The sequence below is a fragment of the Gasterosteus aculeatus genome, chromosome 21 (assembly GCF_964276395.1).
Source record: "Gasterosteus aculeatus chromosome 21, fGasAcu3.hap1.1, whole genome shotgun sequence".
Taxonomy (NCBI): Eukaryota; Metazoa; Chordata; class Actinopteri; order Perciformes; family Gasterosteidae; genus Gasterosteus; species Gasterosteus aculeatus.
Window position 1 is genome coordinate 7,035,970 of NC_135708.1, and position 21,176 is coordinate 7,057,145.

Sequence of the window (21,176 nt, forward strand, 5' to 3'; positions counted from 1 at the left end):
CAGAATGATCATCATAAGAGCTACGAAACCATAAGAGCGCCAAACCCCAATGGATTTCTAGTCCATCGCCTTAACCACTCACCCACGACAACTTTCAAGCTCGAATTCAGGTTCATGGCTCCGTGGCAAAACAGCAGTTGTCATCGACGGAGGTTTTGAGCCCTCATGAAGACAAATTCATTGCAGCCAAAGCTGATTCAGTGGCAATGGTACATTTTTTGGACTCCGCCTCCAGCCTAAATAAGCGAATGAAACACCTACTTGGAATGAAGCTATGCACACAAGAGGGTCATCACTGGAAAACGGCAATAAGGACCCCAGGCTTCCGACGCGGGAAAGGCTTTCCGCCATTGGTATTCCCAAACCTGTCCCTGATGAAAGGCCGACTGGCGGCTTGAACCTCAACCCTTTAAGATAGTGTAAGTGATACAGAGGAAAACATCTGCGATGGCCGGGAATCGAACACAGGTCAACTGCTTGGAAGGCAGCTATGCTTTTTTTTTTTTTTTTCAAAAATTAAATTACATTTTTCAGTTATTCACAAATAATGTAAAACATGTTATGTGTACAGTTGAGATGAACATCGCATTTTTTTTCATCCAAAGTCCAACAGAAGTTTACCATCTCCTCTTATCTTAATAAAGGTGCTACCTTCAATAAAGTCACTGTAAAACACCCCTTTCTTGACAAATTTGTGTATCATGCTTACATCTTTTGTCGTGATGCTCTTGAACATATCCCAGACCTCTGCTCTTCTCTTTTCATAATGGGCAAGGTTCCTCCTCAGCTTCACTGCATACCTGGCATGGCTCAAGGTGTAGTTTAGCAGGTTCACATTACATCCGTTCAGTTTTTCAACCATACAACCATAGCCTCTTCCACTCCATTCTCCCCACAAAATCCCCAACCCAACATCTGCTTATTAGTGTCCTTATTTTTACAAAATAGGTGGCTAGTCCTGTGCATTCAACAAACTCATGCATGCGTGTTTCTGTTTCCATTGTACATACATCACATTTTTTCCCCACTTCTGCATCAAATTGGCTGATTATTAAATTGTTGAAGACCCTATTGTGCCGTAACAGCAAAATTTTCGCATTCTATGCTATTCTATTTCGCTCTCAGGTTCTGCCACATGTTTTTTACATTCATCCCATTTATAACTTTTTCCCAGACCTTCTCTGCAGCTGGTCTTCGTACTTCTTTTTTTCCCCAAACTTGTGTATATTGTTTTTGTTTTCAAACCCGCCAAACGTATTGTCTTTTCCCCTACTTCCACATACATTTCAATGTCTTCTTCTTTGTTTATCATTCCTGCCTCGCTTTCAATCATTGCGACTCATTCCCGCGGCATCCCAGCCTTTATCTTTTTCACCATGCCCTCAGCAGCACAAAAGCTAATTTCCTCCCCCATCTCCCTCACTTCATCTACCACCACTTGAGCACTCATAAATCGCGGCACATACTCATATACCAGTTCCCTCACCCTCCTAAAGCCTGATCTCCACATGGTTTTGTTATACATTGTTTTCCCTTCATCAGGATTTGTGGATTTAGGAACATCGGTTGGTCCCACACATGTTGGACGCTTTTACAATCGTATTTCACCCGTTTGACAAACAGTCCCCATGCTCCCAACACCTCCTTGTAGTACTCGGACACTCCATTTAGCGTTCCCTTCTTCATTTCCATAAATAATCCACTTTCTCCACACCCACCACCCACGTTTATTGCCTCCTTTAAGAATATCTATCATACCTGATCATCCTTCTTTTATATATCTTGTCAGCATTTTCACCCGCAGTGCATTCATTTTTTCTCTCCAAATTAATTAGTTTCAATCCACCATCATTGTACTCATTTTCCAACACTTCTCGTGCTATTCTAACACCCCTTCCACCCCATAGAAACTCACTCACTAGAGTCTCCGTCTCCTTCAACACTCGGTCAGGCACATCCATTAGTCATTGTGTAAACCAGCTTACTCATTATCAGCACATTTGCAACCACCACCTTCCCCTTCAGCTTCAATCGCCTGCATCTCCAAAACATTAATATCCTCCTTATGCTATTCATTATCCCTTCATATTGCATGTCCCTCCCTTCTCTTCCTTCTAAACCTAAATTAATCCCAAGTATTTTTAAATAGTTCTTCCTTTCTTTCAATCCCACATCTTCTCTCCCTTTCTTATCCACTCCTATATACATGATTTCAGATTTTTCTATGTTGACCTTTGCTCCTGATGCTCTGCTCTATACCCCCACAGTCCTTATGACCTCAAGGACAATCTCATTGTCTTTTACTGTTATTGTTGTGTCATCCGCATACTGGTGCAGTAGACTTCTCCCCCCCCGGCAAGTCTACACCCCTGATCTCTTTATTTTGCACAAGTAGTGCAGCTAGTGGTTCTGCTGACAGTGCATATAACATAGCCGACAGTGGGCACCCTTGTCTAACTGACCTCTCAAGTCGAATTTTGCTTGTCACCACCCCATTTATTTTAATGCGACTAACAGCTTTCCCGTACAATCTTTTGATCCATCCGATTGTCTGATGTCCAAACCTTGCTCTTTCCAATACATTGTATAGGGATTGGTGGTCTACTCTATCAAATGCCTTATTTAGGTCTACATTCACTACTATCCCTCCCTTCCTGTCCTTCATGTGCTCTATTGTGTCTCTGATGTTGCTGATTGTGTCAGCTATGTTCCTCCCTGGAATACTGTAGGCTTGTGTGTTTCTCACTACTGACTCTATCACCTTCTTAATCCTATTCGCCAGTACTCTAGCTAAAATTTTGTAGTCAGTGTTCAAACGGCTCAGCGGCCTGTAGTTTTCTAATTGGTCCCTCTTCCCTGCCTTATGTATTATGGTAACTAACCCTGTTGCCATACTCACTGGCATCTCATCCTTCTGTTCCATCCATTTAAACAGTCTGTCCAACAGTGGCACTAATTCCTCCTTAAATTCTGAGTAAAACTCTCCAACTAAACCAACAGTCCCTGGGCTCTTGTTTTTCTCTAACCCTTGTATGGCATTCTCTATTTCCCCTGTTTCTATACCTCCCTCGCACATCTGCTTAGCTTCCTCGCTCAGCTTAGCCTCCATCTTCTCCAATACTTGTTGCCTGGTCTCCTTATCAACCTCTTCCTTGCTAAATAGTTCTTTATAAAATTCTTCTACTCGTTGGATTATCCGAACAAAATGTAATCTTTTCTCCCTCCTTCCCCTCCACCTGTTCAAAATAGTTTTTTGTTTTGTTTTATCTTTTCCAACCATAGAAAGAATCCTGTACACTTCTCTCCCTCGATCATATATCTTGCTACTTCTAACCATTGCCACTTCCTGCCTCCTCTGCCTGCTGGTGCTCCGGAGTGCCCTCCTTCTCTCTGCTTGCATCATCCGCAGCTCCGATCTCACAGCTTTCATCCGTCGGGTCTCGACTCTCTGCTCTCTCGGTCGTCTCCTTGGTCTGCGCCTCCCCCTCCTCTTGGTCATTAGTGGCGCAGGAGTCCCCCTTTGTCTCTCGTCCAGATGTCCCCGCCTCTCCACACATACACCAGATCCCTCCCATGCCGCAGGTATTACATTTGTTCTCCTCCTCGCACTCCCGTGCGTAGTGTCCACTCCTCCCTCATTTGAAGCATTTGAACGGGCAGTCTCTCACCACGTGGCCTGGCTGAATGCATAGCGGACAAACCTTCACCTGTCGGTCATGTATGACCCGAAGGTGTTCTGTTCCTCCCACTATACTAAAGTTAGTTGAGTAGGGCAGGGATTTCACAGTTTCTGTAAACTTGACCTTTACATATCTTGTCCCATCAGCAATGTCCGTGCCTGGCCACATCCTCCTCCTTATCCTGGAGACTGGTATCACCCCCCATTCCCTCAATTTCTCATGGATCTCCTTGTCCTCCATGTATGTACTGACGAAGTCCTAAACGAAGTCTAGTACTGGTTGCTAATACGGTAGATTAGTTTAGACGTGCGCTCGAACACAGCAAAACGGAGAGTTCTGTGATCGTTACAATTATCTTGCATGTTTATTTTACATCCACATATCATACAGCGGCAAAAATGTAACTCATAATACATGTACCCAAAATAACAAACCGCATTGCTCACCACAAAGGCACACACGCACACTGGCACAGTCGAAAACTGTTTGCTTCCCAAATTAGCAACACCTGTGTCTGAGATTCCTGCAGGTTAAATGGCCTACCTGGGCTGATCCGAGGTCGGCTGAGCCACAAAGCACATACAGCCCCCTAGTGGCACAGAGCAAAATTAAAGGAAATAATACCAAATGAATATGGCTCCTACAATGTTTATGAGGAGCGCCAGGAAAGACACCACCATTTCATCCGTCTGAATGTCTCTTGCCAGAATTCTGGAGTCCCTGATCTTTACACCATCCATTAAGTGTTCTTTTCCTGTACTTGTTTGCATTGTTACTTCATATTGTTTGGGAGTCTTATACCTGCAGCCTGTCACTACTCCGCAGTCCTCTTTTACTAGCATCTCCATCATTGTAATTCGCTCTTCTCCCACTATATTCACCAATACTGTCAATTTTTTGTCATAAGTTAGACTCCATTTTAGTTTCCTGGTCGCGCTTACTTCCACTCTTCTCTCCCGCTATTTCTCCCATTCTTTCTTTATTCCACCGCTCCTGGTTCCACGTCGAGAAAGTCCCCCCCCCCCCCGACAGCTGAAGCTGAACTACTCCCCCGACAGCTGAAGCTGTCGGGGGAGTAGTTCTTACAGACACAAGTCCTGCAGCAAAAACGACCAGGATTTAACTCAAAACAAAGTACGGCGGATATTAACGTGTCATGATGACATCATCCACGAACCCAGAACGCTCGCTCACATCGGCGCAGCGGTGGTTCTTGTGCACAGACTATGGACCGCAACGACTATTTTACGCTTTGGCAAGTTTGAATGTGCGCTTCCTTAGTTTAGCTCAGCTGTCTCGGTTTAGCTGACTGTTAGCAGTCTGAAGCTGCGCTGCTTCAGACAAACATGAAGACCCGTTTGACAGACTGTCGGCCAGCAGAGATCCACGTGGACCTTTCTGCTCTGTTCTCTGGCGACGGCAGGCAGCGTTTCCTCGGCTGGATGAGACGGTCCGTTACAGGCTTCTCCAAACACGTCTAACATAATAAACTCATTGCAGGTTCTGAAGCCTCATGCATTTCAACGATAGTTCACACGTCACATCGTGAGAAGACGGCGTTAAACCGTCTCGGCCACCGTACGTTCGTTACTAAGCAACATAGAGGCGCCACACACGTGACAGGTGGACTTTTTGATAGAACTGCGCAGTGCAGGTGAAGGAAAACCCGCAGGACACGAGAGAAGAACCAAAAAATAAACCAAGAGAAAGAAAAGACTTTGATAAAAAGTGGGGGTCCAGTTTTGTTATGTGCAAACTGACCCAAATGCATCACGCAGGACCACCAAGGTTTCTCTTTCTCCAACAGGGGTTATTTATTTTCTCTGGCAGGGAAAAATCAAAGGCAACATGAAAACACAGTCAATGGTGAGTGACAGGCAGAGGAGCTCGACTGCGTGAAACCCGAGGCTTGACGCAGGAGTTTGTAGGTGCTCAGCTGATCTCTGCGGAACTAACTGGCTACCTCTTCGGCCAGGTGAATCTCCAAGGTTCGACGCTGTACGGTAAGGGTGAAAAAACAAGGGGTTATCGCAGGATCACAAGGCGTGCAACAGGAAAAACTCACGGCGGCAATGCTTTGCTATTTGTTAAAATCCAAATCCTTTCATGTAATGATTTTTCACATGTCATATATATTAGCTCACACAAACACTTCAGCCATTTGTTCTTTGCCCGGCTCCTCCGTCAAATTTTACAACCCATTGTGCCCCGCGAGTCAAAAAGTTTGCCGACCCTCCTATAGACCTGTCCTGGGAAGGATTAGATAATTAGATAATGGACAACCAAGTACTGCAAGCTAGACTATTATGCAGTTGTAGACACAACAGAGGGGGTCCCTGGGCCTGAGAAGGGAAGAAAAGGAGTTTAATATGGTTATTAAATGTGACTAAAACTAGAATAAAACTAATTACATTTTAGTCTAGTTTTAGACTAAAACTAAGAAGGATTGAAATGACTAAATGTGACTAAAACTAATATGCATTTTTCATCTTAAGACGAAGACTTAATTTAAAAATAGCTGCCAAAATTAACACTGGTGCAGCCCCATCGTCCTTGTGGCTAAGAAGGATGGATCTGTACGGTTCCGTGTGGACTATCGCAGGGGGAACGACGTGTCACGGTTCGATGCCTACCCGATGCATGGGGGCGACGAGCTCCTGGACCGGCTAGGCACTGCACGTTTCTTTACGACACTGGATTTAACCAAGGGCTACTGGCAGATTCCTCTGTCGCCAGAGTCCAAGAAAAAAACGGCATTCTCCACTCTGTATGGGTTGTACCAATTCACCACGCTTCCCTTTGGGTTGTTTGGGGCCCCGGCCACGTTTCAGTGCCTCATGGATCGGGTGCTGCATCCGCACGCTGCATATCCCGCCGCCTATTTGGATGATGCTATTATCCCTTTTATTTTGCAGACTGACACGTCGAACAGGGGGCTGGGGGCAGTTTGGTCCCAGGAGGTGGGGGGGTGGAGCGCCCCGTGGTGTACATCAGTCGAAAGCTGTTCGAGAGGGAGGCCAGGAATCAGGAAACATTCATTGCCAAAATATGTCAAACATACAAGGAATTTGTCTTGGCGGTTGGTGCGTGACAGTAGACAGTGTAACAAGTGTAACAATTACAGGTACAGCACGGTGGAGAAAGAGTGCCTGGCCATCCGGTGGGCGTCGACTCCCTACACTACTACCTCCTGGGACGCTCTTTCGCACTCTGTTCGGACCACGCCCCGCTCCAATGGTTCCACCGCATGAAAGATGCCAACGCCCGGATCACTCGGTGGTATCTGGCTCTACAGCCCTTTAATTTCAAGGTGGTCCATAGCCCGGGGCGCAGATGGATGTGGCTGATTTCCTCTCCCACTCCTGAAAGGGGCCGAAAATCGGGCGGTGGGGGTATGTGGGGGCGGGCGTGGTTTGGCTCAGCTGCAGAGGGGACGGAGAAGGGAGTGGCTCGGGGAACATAATTTGCCTCAGGTGGGATTAATGTGTGTGTGTGTGTTTGTCCTTAAGAAGGAGAGATCCGGCGACAGTGAAAACGGAGCCAGGCGAAGAAGCTGGAGCCGGACGCGCGTTGGAAAAACGATAAATAAAGACTGTTGCTTCAAACTCTTCGCTGTATCCTCGTCATTCCACGTCCCCCCAAAGGGCCGCACGTTACACAGACTTTTTAGCAGTTACTTTCATTGTCACAACTGCAATCTGAGACTGCATGGCACGAGCCTGATACACAGCTACCACAAATATTTTAATACATAGAATGACAATAACAGAAATGGGAAAAATGAATGAAACGATCCACTGATATGAGCACCATTGTTCCTACTGAGGACGAGATAATAATGGATGATATAATCCAGTGTTTTTCAACCTTTTTTGCGTCAAGGCACAGAGAAAATCTCACGGCACACCAACAACCGGAAATTATATGAAAATCAATCCCAAACATAGTTTCAGCATGTGCATAATATACTCTAAGAAATCAGGGAAAGCGTGTCCTCTGTTTTAATAACGACGACACACACACAATCACACAAGTTGGCTCTTTTTTTCACCAATCACTGCATGAAAAGTGAGATTTTTGTCCCCGTAAACGCCCGGAAATCTCTCTAATTTCCGACAATTTCCGACAATTTGCAACCCGCGCACGTCGCGTTTGTCTGTGCCACAAATTGTCGGAAACGAACCATGACGTAGGTGGAGAACTGGCGGAGGTGCGAATGGCCCGAATTAGCATATGAATGCCGCGAAACCGCGGGTGGCCGAGCCGAGTGGGCTTGAATATCCTTACTCCTTATTGGATGAAACCACAACAACAAATAAAATCACTCGTGATTGGCAGCAAAACCACACGTGGGCAGACCAGGCTTGAGTTTCCTTGTTCATGATTGGATGAAACCACAACCTTCAATCACTCGTGATTGGTTGGCAGATCTGTCGCTATTGGTCACCCGCCTCATTTTGATTATATATTCATATTATGCTGTATATTCATTTCATGGTTATCCTATGCAGGCTACTACACTATTATTAGGATACCAACCAGGACATCAATGAATTTATAGAGAAAATTAACAAAAAATCAAAATCAAGTCACAGTAACATTTAACAAGGAAGGAGAAACAGTGTCACTTACACACAATGACGTCATCTAAATCTGGACTTTTCCCGGAGCAAATACGAGGTCACCGCCTCATTATGAGGCGAGATTAGTCTGTGAAAACAAAATGTACAGTTATGATCGGTATCTATACGTATATATTTCCTTATAGCGCAGAATGAAAGCATATTCTTTAAATCTTACCCTTGCTCCGGTTCGTAGCGCCTGTAATTCGTCTCGGAGTTGTGAAGACTCCGCACCGCTTCCTGTAAACGACACGGCAAAGAAAACACACTTTAATAAAGTTGTTTCTGCTCACTTGTAAGGCTACCAGGCTACTCTTAGCTTTCGTTTTAGGCTACGCTACTTTTAGCTTAGCTTGCAGTCATCGAACATATTCTTACCGCTATCTTGGGATTGTGCGCCCGTCTCCTCTTCTTTGAGTCAGTTCCTCCAGAGCCGCCAACCTCTTCTCTATGGACAGCAACCTGGAGAGTCCCGAACGCTCCAGTGGAGCGAACCGCTCGTTGATATCGGCAGTTTGTTGTTGGAGTTGACGAGACGATCCACTGAGAGCATTCAGCAGCTTCTTCTCGTCTGTCTGCGGACTGGCCGAAAGTTGGTGACCGCGGAGAGGAGTTGAAGGCGAGTTGAACGCGAGACGTCGTCCAGCCATTATTCACGAACCAGCAAAAACCAAACAAAGGAACTGGAGATACAGTTCTTCTGACTATAGTAACACACACACGTGTCTGTTTGTATGCTCGTCTTGCAAGTACTGCTGTATCAGTCATGCTTATGACCTCACACGTGATTGGAGGAGGAGTCTAAGGGTCCTCCAATCACATACGAGGTGATTGTTATACGGAAGGACCAGTATTTTAGGAAGACAAATGGTTGGGACTTTGAAACAGCTGATATGCTTTATGTAAAGCAGTGTTTTGGTGTCAGCAGAACGACTTTCCCTAGAAATCTGTACAGTGGTGCCTCTTTCTCCATTCCACCAGACAATCTTGAGTCTGACATACATGCAATGTTGACAATGTATCATTAGATGTACCCTTGTGTCACTGAGGTTGAATGTTTTGCCATGACGTGTAAACGGGTCACATATATGAATGTAACTTACTCAATCGATAGATGCAGAGCATAATGTCGTAAGTGGTGTGGAAACACAACAGTTTTGAGGAACCCGTCCTTGACCCTCTAGCAGAACTACGACCAGCCATTATAAAGCAGTTTATAGTTGTTAATGTTGTGTCAAAGGGTACGGCATTTAAACATGTTCTTGCACACGTTTCCTGGCTTCATCCCCACCCGGACAGACATTTTTATGGAAAGCCAATAGAAGTTTGGGGCTTGCAGGGAACAGACACGTCATACCCAGCATCATTTCTGCCAGTTGAGCGCATTGCTAGAAGATGTGTGGTTAATACATCCTCTGTGCATTTAAGTAAGACCAAAGAAAAGGTCACTGTAGTCCTGCCACGATGCACTGTAGTTGAGCTCTAGGAGACTGTGATCTCTGCAGACCCCTCATGCTGATTCAAATGTTGTTTGCATGGAATTTATTCCATTAGTTTTACAAGTTATTTTGTGTATCTTTTTTACATAACATTTGCCATTGCTAATGGCGTACACAGTAATCTAGCATATTTGAATTAAATAAATCAATTCAAGCTAAAATGTAAGCGTCTATAATTAGGCTACTGAGCCTGATCTATTTGTACCAGAGATTTTCTTACCTTTTAAAAAAATGTCACCTGGGCTAAAACTCCCTCTGCGACCCTGATTTGCGTTTGTATAGCTCACAGCATTTTCATTTACATGTCAAAGCCTCCCCTAGAATTAGGAGGAGGGGGGTCATGGGGGGACAACTGCCAGGGGAGGCCCACATCAATTTCTGACAATTTCCGGCAGTTTTCGGCGTTGCCTGCAAATTGCTGTAAACCTGAAATTCCACGACAATTTACAGTGCCGCATACTGCCGAAAATCCCACTTTTCATGCAGTGGTTGTTGAACTTTTCATGGCAAACTGCTAAGATAAGGGACATTTTACAACTGTCTTTTGTGCATGTTGTTTGGTTCTGGTAAGCTGAAGGTTTGGGGAGTGATTCTTAGATTTTTGTCACTTGTAGAAAGTGTTCTTAATAAGGAACTTCACAAATACTGCCCCTGACCTGAAGGTCAACATCAAAACAGATCAGTCACCTCCCGCAGGAAGGAAGATGAGCACGGAAAGCTCTTCAATCTCCATGGAGAAAGAAACAACAGCAGAGGTGATGTAGTAGGAGGGGTGGACCCAAAGTTACAAATCAGTTGAAAGACAAAAAGCTTTGGCCAGTCAGCTGAAGCTGTTTGGCAGCTTCTCCTCTCCGGTGATGGAAACCTTGGTGGGAACTGAACTTTGCTTTCCACAACTCCTCAACACCTCCTGCAGAAAGAAAATTCGTCCTCACTTAGAAACAATGTTGATTTACATTTTGTTGTCCTCCATCTCTCTGCTCACTGTAGCTCTCAACCTGCTGGTCATCATCTCCATCTCCCACTTCAAGTAGTTAAATATCTTATTTATTAGTAAAACTGGTTAATTTTAAAAAGTGTTTAACTTTTTCTTGTATTGTGTATTTATATCTGACAGATTAATTCCATAATTATTGATCCGAATAATAATGTTTGTTTCCCTCCAGGCAGCTCCAGACCCCTACAAACCTCCTCCTCCTTTCTCTGGCTGTCTCAGATTTCTTTGTGGGCCTTATTATGATCTTTCAAATAATGATAATAGACGGCTGCTGGTTGCTCGGTGATCTCATGTGTTCTCTTTGGTCTATTCTATCATCCATTATTACCTCATCCTCTGTAGGAACCATGGTGCTCATATCAGTGGATCGATATGTGGCTATTTGTTATCCTCTGCATTACTTCACCATAGTTAAACCAGTAAGAATTCAAGTCTGTGTTTGTCTGTGTTGGATGTTTGCTGCTTTATTTAACGGTCTGCTGCTGAAGGATAACCTGCAACATCCAGGCAGGTATAACTCCTGCATAGGAGAGTGTGTCTTTGAAATTAACCACATCGCTAATCTTTTTGATCTGATTGTTTCATTCATTTTTCCCATTACTGCTATTGTCATTCTACATATTAGAATATTTGGGGTGGCTGTGTATCAGGCTCGTGCCATGCGGTCTCACATTGCAGTTGTGACAATGAAAGTAAACGCTAAAAAGTCTGAAATGAAAGCAGCCAGGAATCTTGGTGTTGTTGTAGTTGTGTTTCTAATATGTGTTCTCCCATATTATTGTTCCGCTCTTAAATCCCAAAATAACTTGTACACAGCTTTATCTGTAACCATTGTAATATGGTTTTTTCATTTCAACTCCTGTCTCAACCCTCTGATCTATGCCACTCTCTACCCCTGGTTCAGAAAATCAATTAAGGTCATTGTTACACTTCAGATACTGAAGCCTGGTTCCTATCAGTCCAACATGCTTTAGAGACACGCTGCATGGGTCTAATCTTGAGAATTGAATTTCATTCATGGTGCAAATTAATCAAGATTTCCCTTTTAACTTCAATATATTGGCCCAGAACAAAAGGTTAATTTTCTTTCTCAGGTCCCCGGGCCGACCTACAATAACCTGGAACAGCTGTATTTTACAACACTATCCCCTTGTTACTCAGCCGCTTCTATACTTTATCATGAACTGATTCAATGTAGAAAGTGCAAGCACATGTGCATGATGGTGTTGGGAAACTTATATAGAACGATTTGATTCTAACACGTTTTTTTTTTTTTAAATACAAAGTAAATGGATTTTCTAAACATTTCAGTGTGTATTATTATGCCAATAACCACTGTAGAGAACAAAGCAAATGAAATAGTTGATGCTTAAAACTAAAAATAGTTATTTACAAATAAAAGCTAAACCATTTGGTATCAATTGCTGAGTTTATTCTGGCTCAGCCATGGGTAAAGTCAACAGGATTGGACGATGCAGAGTGTAACAAAGATCCTGCTTAAACTGGGTTTCAGTAGATAAAACAAAAGAAAGATTTTTTTGTATTCTCCACATGAATAGGCTTTAAGCCTATGGAGAAAAATCACTATGAGAATCTTTTCAATTGTCAAGAAGGTTTTCACAAACAAGGAATTTGCTTTGGTGGTTGTTGCATGAAAAAGAAGAGTACAATAAATTGTTCAGAACGAGCCAGTCAAGAATGAGTTCAGTGTTCAGAATAAAAAGAAAAATAAACCACAGAGAAATTAAAAATCAAATACACTTAAATAAACATATCTACTGTTTTCTTGAATTAACATGGTTAAACTATGTAATTGTGATGGGGAAATAGTTTTCTAGGCAGCTCACTATAACCCGATGGCGGGCCACATGGGTAGCGATAAAACTCTGGATCGGATAGTGGCCCGATTTTACTGGCCAGGCATCTTGTCGGATGTGCGCTGATGGTGCGCGTCCTGCAAAATCCCGAAAGTGATATTTACTGACTAGGGCACCTCGTTCATGTCACGCACACTGCGGGAACTATACGAATTACTGGGGGTTAAATCTGTTAGGACCAGTGTGTATCATCCCCAGACTGGCGGCCTGGTGGAACGACTGAATAGGACGTTAAAATCCATGATTCAGTTCATTCACGACGATGAACGTTATTGGGATAAATGGCTTGATCCTCAGTTGTTTGCAGTACGGGAGGTTCCCCAGGCCTCCACGGGATTTTCTCCCTTCGAGCTGCTCTTTGGCAGGAAACCACGGGGGTTGCTCGACCTGCTGAAGGAACACTGGGAGGAGGGTCCGAGCCCCGGTAAGAACGAGATTCAGTATGTCCTAGACCTGCGAGCCAAACTCCACACACTGGGTGAGTTATCACGTGAGAATTTGCTCCAGGCCCAGGAGCGTCAACAACAACTGTACAACAGAAGGGCCAAGCTGAGAAAATTTACACCGGGAGAAAAAGTACTTGTATTATACTTCTTCTAGCTCGAAACTACTCGCCAAGTGGCAAGGGCCCTTTGTGGTCACACGGTGGGTAGGGGATGTTGACTATGAGGTGGTGCGATCTGACAGGGGGGAAACTACACAGATCACCCACCTCAACCTTCTCAAAGCATGGAGGGAGGCGGAGACTGTTAAGGTTTCGGAAGCTCTCGAGGGAGGACTCAATCCTTTGTTCTCGTCCCGGCCGGAAACGAGGACACGAATGAGTCAATTCGTTTAAATTCAAAAATCAAAAGTTATTTAATAACTGAACAACGTAATAGGGATTACAATTACAAAGTGAAATACCAATCGAACAGTGGAATATTTCGCGAAATAGAGAATTCTCTGAGCAAGTCTAAAGTGACTTATCAACGCGGCTGCAGGAGAAGTTCTAACAGTCTTTCCCCGCTTTGGTCCTTTGAAAACTCTTGAGGTGTGTCTTCTTTGGTGCATTTGAATGTCATTGGCCTCTTCTCCAAAGGGTCACCTCCTCCATTGTCCCTTCCACGTCGAGGTGTGAAGCTGCAGCTGTAACCTGAAACCTCTCTGTCCTATCTGTCCCTCAAATTCCAATGCACTCAATGCAGATACAGTGGCTTTATGCCTCAATGAGTGAACCCAACAAAGCATACATCGTTTAAGTCTTCATCTTATAACTAGTACACTTTCATTACAACAACCCATCATTAATGATCACCGCTCATCACACTTCATCATACGATCTAAAACAGTTCATGTGGTTCAATTCTCAAGACATTTGCCTCAGTCGGCTGCCTTACATTAAGTTGTTCATTTATTACCTGACAGGAGAAAAAACTCCCAAAAAACCCTTTTTGGGGATAAAATTGGGAGAAATCCATAAAGAACGGCAATTGGCATCCGTCCCCAGGTTTTAACATCACATTGTGACAGAATGTTAATGTGTACAGTGTTTATATGATTTAAATGACTATGAATTGTGTTTGATTGAAATTGCATTCACTTCATCTAACATGTTAATGTAATAACTAATATCTAATAACACACAAACTATAATTCTAACACTAAACATCATTACACGTACTACAATTCTATGACTAGGGGTGCACTTCTGGCTTAAATCCCTAACAAGTCTGTGTCCCTGGTATCTGCAGCAGAGAGAGAGGAGCTGGGGCCAGAGGTCCCAAAGTCCACCGATCCGACCCAGCTGTCGTTCGACGCCTATCTTTCTGCAGCCCAGCAAGCGGGCATAACCCGGTTGCAAGACCAATTTAATGATGTGTTCTCCTCTCTGCCAGGTCGCACAGATCTCATAGTACATCACATTGAGACTTCCCTGGCGTGACGGTACGGACGCGGCCCTACAAGTTACCTGAACAGAAAAGAAAAATGGTTCAGCAAGAATTGGCCGCTATGCTGGAGATGGGAGTAATAGAGGAGTCCAACAGTGCCTGGTGCAGCCCCATCGTTCTTGTCGCCAAGAAGGACGGAACGATAAGGTTCTGTGTGGATTATCGACGGGTGAATGCGGTGTCATGGTTCGACGCATACCCGATGCCCCGGGTCGACGAACTCCTAGACCGATTGGCCACCGCACAGTTTTTATGACACTGGATTAGACCAAGGGCTACTGGCAGATTCCCTTGTCACCAGAGTCCAGGGAAAAGGCCACCTTTCAGCGCCTCATGGACCGGGTGCTGCTTCCGCATGCTGCGTATGCTACCGCCTACCTGGATGACGTCATCAGACACAGCACCACGTGAGCGGAGCATGTGCGGCGGGTGGGCGCGGTGCTGGAGTCCCTAAGACAGGCTGGGCTCACCGCCAACCCGGGGAAGTGTGCAGTTGGACGGAGGAAGGTACATCTGGGGTACCACTTGGGCGGCGGGAGGGTGCGCCCGCAGGTGGACAAAACCGCAGCCATCACAGCCTGCCAGTGGCCCAAGACGAAAGAAGAGGTGAGGCAGTTTTTGGGGCTGGCGGGCTACTACAGAAGGTTCACAGAAGGCTTTGCGGAGCTGACCAGCCCCTTGACTGACCTGACCCGTAAAGGTGCTTCAGATCCGGTCCAGTGGACAGAGCGGTGCCAGTGGGCGGTTGAGGGGGTGAAACGAGGCCTCTGTGGGGAACCACTGCTCCATACACCTAACTTCTCTCTCCCTTTTGTCTTGCAGACTGATGCATCGAACTGGCTGACACTGCATGCAAAGTGGGATTTTCGGCAGTATGCGGCACTGTAAATTGTCGTGGAATTTCAGGTTTGCGGCAATTTGCGGGCAACGCCGAAAACTGCCGTAAATTGTCAGAAATTGATGTGGGCCTCCCTTGGCAGTTGTCCCCCCATGACCCCCCTCCTCCTAATTCTAGGGGAGGCTTTGACATGTAAATGAAAATGCTGTGAGCTATACAAAGGCAAATCAGGGTTGCAGAGGGAGTTTTAGCCCAGGTGAAATTTTTTTAAAAGGTAAGAAAATCTCTGGTACAAATAGATCAGGCTCAGTAGCCTAATTATAGACTCTTACATTGGGTATGACGTATCTGTTCCCTGCAAGCCCCAAACTTCAATTGGCTTTCCATAAAAATGTCTGTCCGGGTGGGGATGAAGCCATGAAACTTGTGCAAGAACATGTTTAAATGCCGTACCCTTTGACACAACATTAACAACTATAAACTGCTTTATAATAGCTGGTCGTAGTTCTGCTAGAGGGTCAAGGACGGGCTCCTCAAAACTGTTAGTGTTTCCACACCACATGTGATTGGAGGACCCTTAGATTCCTCGTCCACCACGTCCATAGCGTGTGAGGTCATAGACATGACTCAAGACAGCAGTACTTGCAAGACAAGCATACAATGTTACTATATTCAGAAGAACTGTATCTCTAGTTCCTTTGTTTGGTTTTTGCTGGTTTGTGAATAATGGCTGGACGACGTCTCGCGTTCAACTTGCCTTCAACTCCTCTCCGCGGTCAGCAACTTTCGGCCAGTCCGCAGACAGACGAGAAGAAACTGCTGAATGCTCTCAGTGGATTGTCTCCTCAACTCAACAACAAACTGCCGATATCAACGAGCGGTTCGCTCCACTGGAGCGTTCGGGACTCTCCAGGTTTCTGTCCATAGAGGAGAGGTTGGCGGCTCTGGAGGAACTGACTCAAAGAAGAGGAGACGGGCGCACAATCCCAAGATAGCGGTAAGAATATGTTCGATGACTGCAAGCTAAGCTAAAAGTAGCGTAGCCTAAAACGAAAGCTAAGAGTAGCCTAGTAGCCTTACAAGTGAGCAGAAACAGCTTTATTAAAGTGTGTTTTCTTTGCCGTGTCGTTTACAGGAAGCGGTGCGCCGTCTTCACAACTCCGAGACGAATTACAGGCGCTACGAACCGGAGCAAGGGTAAGATTTAAAGAATAGGCTTTCATTCTGCGCTATAAGGAAATATATACTTATAGATACCATAGGATGGATACCGATTATAACTGTACATTTTGTTTTCACAGACTAATCTCGCCTCATAATGAGGCGGTGACCTCGTATTTGCTCCAGGAAAAGTCCAGATTTCGATTTAGATAAAGACGTCATTGTGTGTAAGTGACACTGTTTACTGTTTCTCCTTCCTTGTTAAATGTTACTGTGACTTGCGTTTCATTTTTTAAAATTCATACCACACTCATTTAATTGTTTTCCAGCCGCCTGTAAGACGTATTTTTAGACGGTACGCAGGAGCTTCAGGTTCAGACGGAACACTCATTGCGGGCGGAAGCTGCGAAGAATTCAGCGCAGAGCCGGGCGAGAAGAAAGAGGGTCAGAGTTTATTTGCTGACTTTTTTCAGGTGCATTGATAGATGTGTTGTGTCCATACGCATCGCATCGCACAGTACTAATTCATTGTTGTTTTTACAGCTGCTGGAATCGAGACAAACTGTGCTGGCTGATGACGAGGTGGAACTCTGGAAATCCGCCACCGTAGAGTCCATGTCGGACGGAGAGGATGGCGTTGTTGGCGGGGTCTCGGGGTGGATTGTACAGTCACCGCCATTGCGTAGACGCCTCTAACCGACTCAGAAGAGCCACACACACTAGGCGCCAGTGACAGTCTACAACCCCGAGGGGGCAAACGGACAGTTTACTGAGCTGTAGTTTTTTACCGCCTTTAAGTGTGGGCAGATCCTCACTTTGTATATAGTTGTTGTTTGTATGTTGTTAATAAAGCTCTTTCTTTGCATAAACATGTTCTTGGCAAATGTTCATTTTCTCTATGAATTCATTGATGTCCTGGATGGTATCCTAATAATAGTGTAGTAGCCTACATAGGATAACAATGAAATGAATATACAGCATAATATGAATATATAAATATGTATAAATAAAATGAGGCGGGTGACCAATAGCGACAGATCTGCCAACCAATCACGAGTGATTTTACTTGTTTGAAAGTTGTGGTTTCATCCAGTAATGAGCAAGGAAACTCAAGCCTGGTCTGCCCAGGTGTGGTTTTGCTGCCAATCACGAGTGATTTTACTTGTTTGAAATTTGTGGTTTCATCCAATAAGGAGTAAGGCTATTCAAGCCCACTCGGCTCGGCCACCCGCGGTTTCGCTGCATTCATATGCTAATTAGGGCCATTCGCACCTCCGCCAGCTCTCCGCCTACGTCATGGTTCGTTTCCGACAATTTGTGGCATAGACAAACGCGACGTGCGCGGGTTGCAAATTGTCGGAAACGGTCGGAAATTAGGGAGATTTCCGGGCGTTTACGTGGACGAAAATCTCACTTTTCATGCAGTGTTTCGGATGTATACTATTAGTCTGAAGTGAAATCATCATGTAACTATTGATAGTTTCCTTTTAATCCTAACCTGAATTTGAACAAAAGTAGTCTCTTGATAGAGAATTTAAAGGAAATCGGCTCATGTATGGTATTTTGAGAGGCTTTCATTTTGGAATAGTAGATCAGAATTTCCTGATTAACCCTTCGTGACACCTTGCAGATGTTTTCTATCTGCCTGAAGTCAAATGATCGTTTTACAATTGATAGTTTCCTTTTCAAAATAATCTGAAATTGACCAGAGTCCCGTGATCGAGAATTTGAAATAAATCGGCTCATGTATGGTATTTTGAGAGGCTTTAGTTTTGGAATAGTAGATCGGAATGTCTTGCTCATCCCTGTGTGACACCTTGGGGATGTGTACTATCAAGCTGAACAAAAATTATCAAGTAACTATTGATAGTTTCCTTTTAATTGTAATCTTATATTGACCTGAAGTAGTCTCGTGAAATTAGACTTTGAAGGAAATTGGCTCATGTATGGTATTTTTAGAGGCTTTAATTTTGGAATGGTACATCAGAATGTCCTGGTTATCGCTGAGTGACACCTTGGGTATGTGTACTATTAGTCTGAAGTGAAATGATCATGTAACTACTGATAGTTTCCTTTTAATTCTAACCTGAAATTGACCAGAAGTTGGCTGGGGAGTGGCCTAAGACCTTAATAATGTTAAAGAGGACCCATCCAACGCCGCTCGCAGCCCTAATTTCATTTAGATTTTTTGATCAGAAAGAACTTTATTTGCATTGATATAACAATATGGTTGTACATTTAAAAAATAATTGATTGCAATTTTTATATTCCATTAATTGGAAAGCCACTGAGGGACGAGTCACAAAATGTTATTTTAATACAAATTCAACATTTACAATATTGTTGGGCCGGTGCGGCGTGAACATTTATCTTCAAAAGTGGGTTGTGACAGAAGTTTGAAAACCACTGAATTATTGCCATTGCTGTTAATATTACATAATGAAAATGAACACATGCTAATATTAAGAACCTTTTCAGGCCAATATAAGCCAGAGTGTTTGTCCGAGAAAGACTCAGACGACTCAAACACCCAAAACAAATGAGCACACACTCAATTGTTATGTGACTGAGGTTTCACAGCACTCACAAACAAATGCAGGAATCAACAAAAATGTCATAGCTTCTTCAAATCTTTAAAGTTGAAAAAACATTATTTGCATGACATGCTTTTATTGAAAAAAATGGTTAATCCCGAAAACCTTAATTCCAACGAATTAGTTTAAGTAATGAAAGATTGCAACAATATATTTAACATGTGTTAAATGTTTGGTTACTCCGGATACAACAATTGTCACATAGTTTGAGCATAATCTATTCAATTTTAATTTTTTTCTTCACATTTTTCAGACGCTCAATTTGTTTGTAAGGCTCTACATGTGCTTTAACTTTCCACATTGAATCAGTTCATAATGAAGCATAGAAGCAGCAGGGTAACAAGGAGAAATACACGAAGGGATAGTGTTGTAAGATACAGCTGTACCAGGTTATTGTAGGTCTGCCCAGCGACCTGCTCTTTTTCCAACTCTGGCACAATAAATTAAGGTGAAAGGCGAAATCTTAGTTGATTTGCACTATTACTAAAATGCTGCACGTTCTGTTCAGGCTCATTTCAATTTTAGACCCATGCAGCGTGTCTCTAAAGCATGTTGGTCCGATAGGAACCAGGTTTCAGTATCTGAAGTGTAACAATGACCTTAATTGATTTTCTGAACCAGGGGTAGAGAGTGGCATAGATAAGAGGGTTGAGACAGGAGTTAAACTGAAAAAAACATATTACAATGGTTACAGATAAAGATGTGTCCAAGTTATTTTGGGATGTAAGAACAACACAATAATATGGGCAAACGCATATCAGAAACACAACTACAACAACACCAAGATTCCTGGCCGCTTTCATTTCAGACTTTTTAGCGGTTACTTTCATTGTCACAACTGCAATGTGAGACCGCATGGCACGAGCCTGATACACAGCCACCCCAAATATTCTAATATATAGAATGACAATAACAGTAATGGGAAAAATGAATGTAACAATAAGATCAAAAAGATTAACGATGTAGTTCATGTCAACAGTACACTCTCCTATGCAAGATTTATACCTTCCCGGATGTTGCAGGTTATTCTTCAGCAGCAGACTGTTAATTAAAGCAGCAAACATCCAACACAGACAAACACAGACTTGAACTCTTTCTTGTTTGACTTTGATGAAGTAATGCAGAGGATAACAAATAGCCACATATCGCTCCCCTGATATGAGCACCATGGTTCCTACTGAGGACGAGGTAATAATGGATGATAGAATAGACCAAAGAGAACACATGAGATCACCGAGCATCCAGCAGCCGTCTATCAACATTATTTGAAAGATCATGAAGAGGCCGACGAAGAAATCTGAGACGGCCAGAGAGAGGAGGAGGAGGTTGGTGGGGGTGTGGAGCTGCCTGGAGGGAAAAAAATATTGATATTTGTATAAACATTTAAGTCATTAATTGGTTCAGATAAAAATACACAATACAAAAAAAGAAAATTAGCAAAAATTCAAAAGTTTGTGATCAAGCAACACTTTCACAAATAAAAGAAACAATTCACTACTTGAAGTGGGAGATGGAGATGATGACCAACAGGTTCAGAGCTACAGTGAACAGAGAGATGGAAGACAACAAAATATAAATCAGCATTGCTTCTAAGTGAGGACGAATTGGCTTTCTGCAGGAGGTGTTGATGAGTTGTGGAAAGCAAAGTTCAGTTCCCACCAAGGTTTCCATCACCGGAGAGGAGAAGCTGCAGAACAGCTTCTGCTGACTGGCCAAAGCTTCTTTTCTTACAACTGATTTGTCTCTTTACTTTGGGTCCACCCCTCCTACTTCATCACCTCTCTGTTGTTTCTTTCTCCATGGAGATTAAAGAACAATAGTTTCCGTGCTCATCTTCCTTCCCACTACAAATGACTATGATGTTCTGATGTTGACCTTTGACCCAATACTTTCTGATCATGTGCAATGTTTTTCATGGAATGTACTATTATAAGTACAGGCGGAGGTCACTCTGTTGCAGTGTTACGACGGGGTGCG

At 43.8% G+C, this 21,176-nt stretch overlaps 2 protein-coding genes across 2 annotated transcripts; one reads left to right on the forward strand and one right to left on the reverse strand.

The window, feature by feature from the left end:
* The first annotated feature begins 10,745 nt into the window (after window positions 1–10,745).
* Window positions 10,746–11,792, forward strand: LOC120812077 (trace amine-associated receptor 13c-like). The gene is made up of 2 exons (XM_040167887.2): window positions 10,746–10,831; window positions 10,968–11,792. The coding sequence occupies exons 1-2, from the start codon at window positions 10,746–10,748 to the stop codon at window positions 11,770–11,772; spliced, it is 891 nt and encodes a 296-aa protein (XP_040023821.2). The 3' UTR covers window positions 11,773–11,792.
* Window positions 11,793–19,741: 7,949 nt separating this feature from the next.
* On the reverse strand, window positions 19,742–20,897 carry LOC120811997 (trace amine-associated receptor 13c-like). The gene is made up of 2 exons (XM_040167780.2): window positions 20,698–20,897; window positions 19,742–20,546 (listed from the first exon to the last, which is right to left on the reverse strand). Exons 1-2 carry the CDS (start codon window positions 20,868–20,870, stop codon window positions 19,742–19,744), a joined length of 978 nt encoding a protein of 325 aa, XP_040023714.2. The 5' UTR covers window positions 20,871–20,897.
* Window positions 20,898–21,176: the final 279 nt, after the last annotated feature.

Coding starts and splice junctions, on each gene's coding strand:
- LOC120812077 (XM_040167887.2), top strand. CDS start 10,746: ATGTTGATTTACATTTTGTTGTCCTCCATCTCTCTGCTCACTGTAGCT. Junction 10,832..10,967: donor ATCTCCATCTCCCACTTCAA/GTAGTTAAATAT, acceptor GTTTCCCTCCAG/GCAGCTCCAGACCCCTACAA.
- LOC120811997 (XM_040167780.2), bottom strand. CDS start 20,870: ATGGAAACCTTGGTGGGAACTGAACTTTGCTTTCCACAACTCATCAAC. Junction 20,547..20,697: donor ATCTCCATCTCCCACTTCAA/GTAGTGAATTGT, acceptor TTTTCCCTCCAG/GCAGCTCCACACCCCCACCA.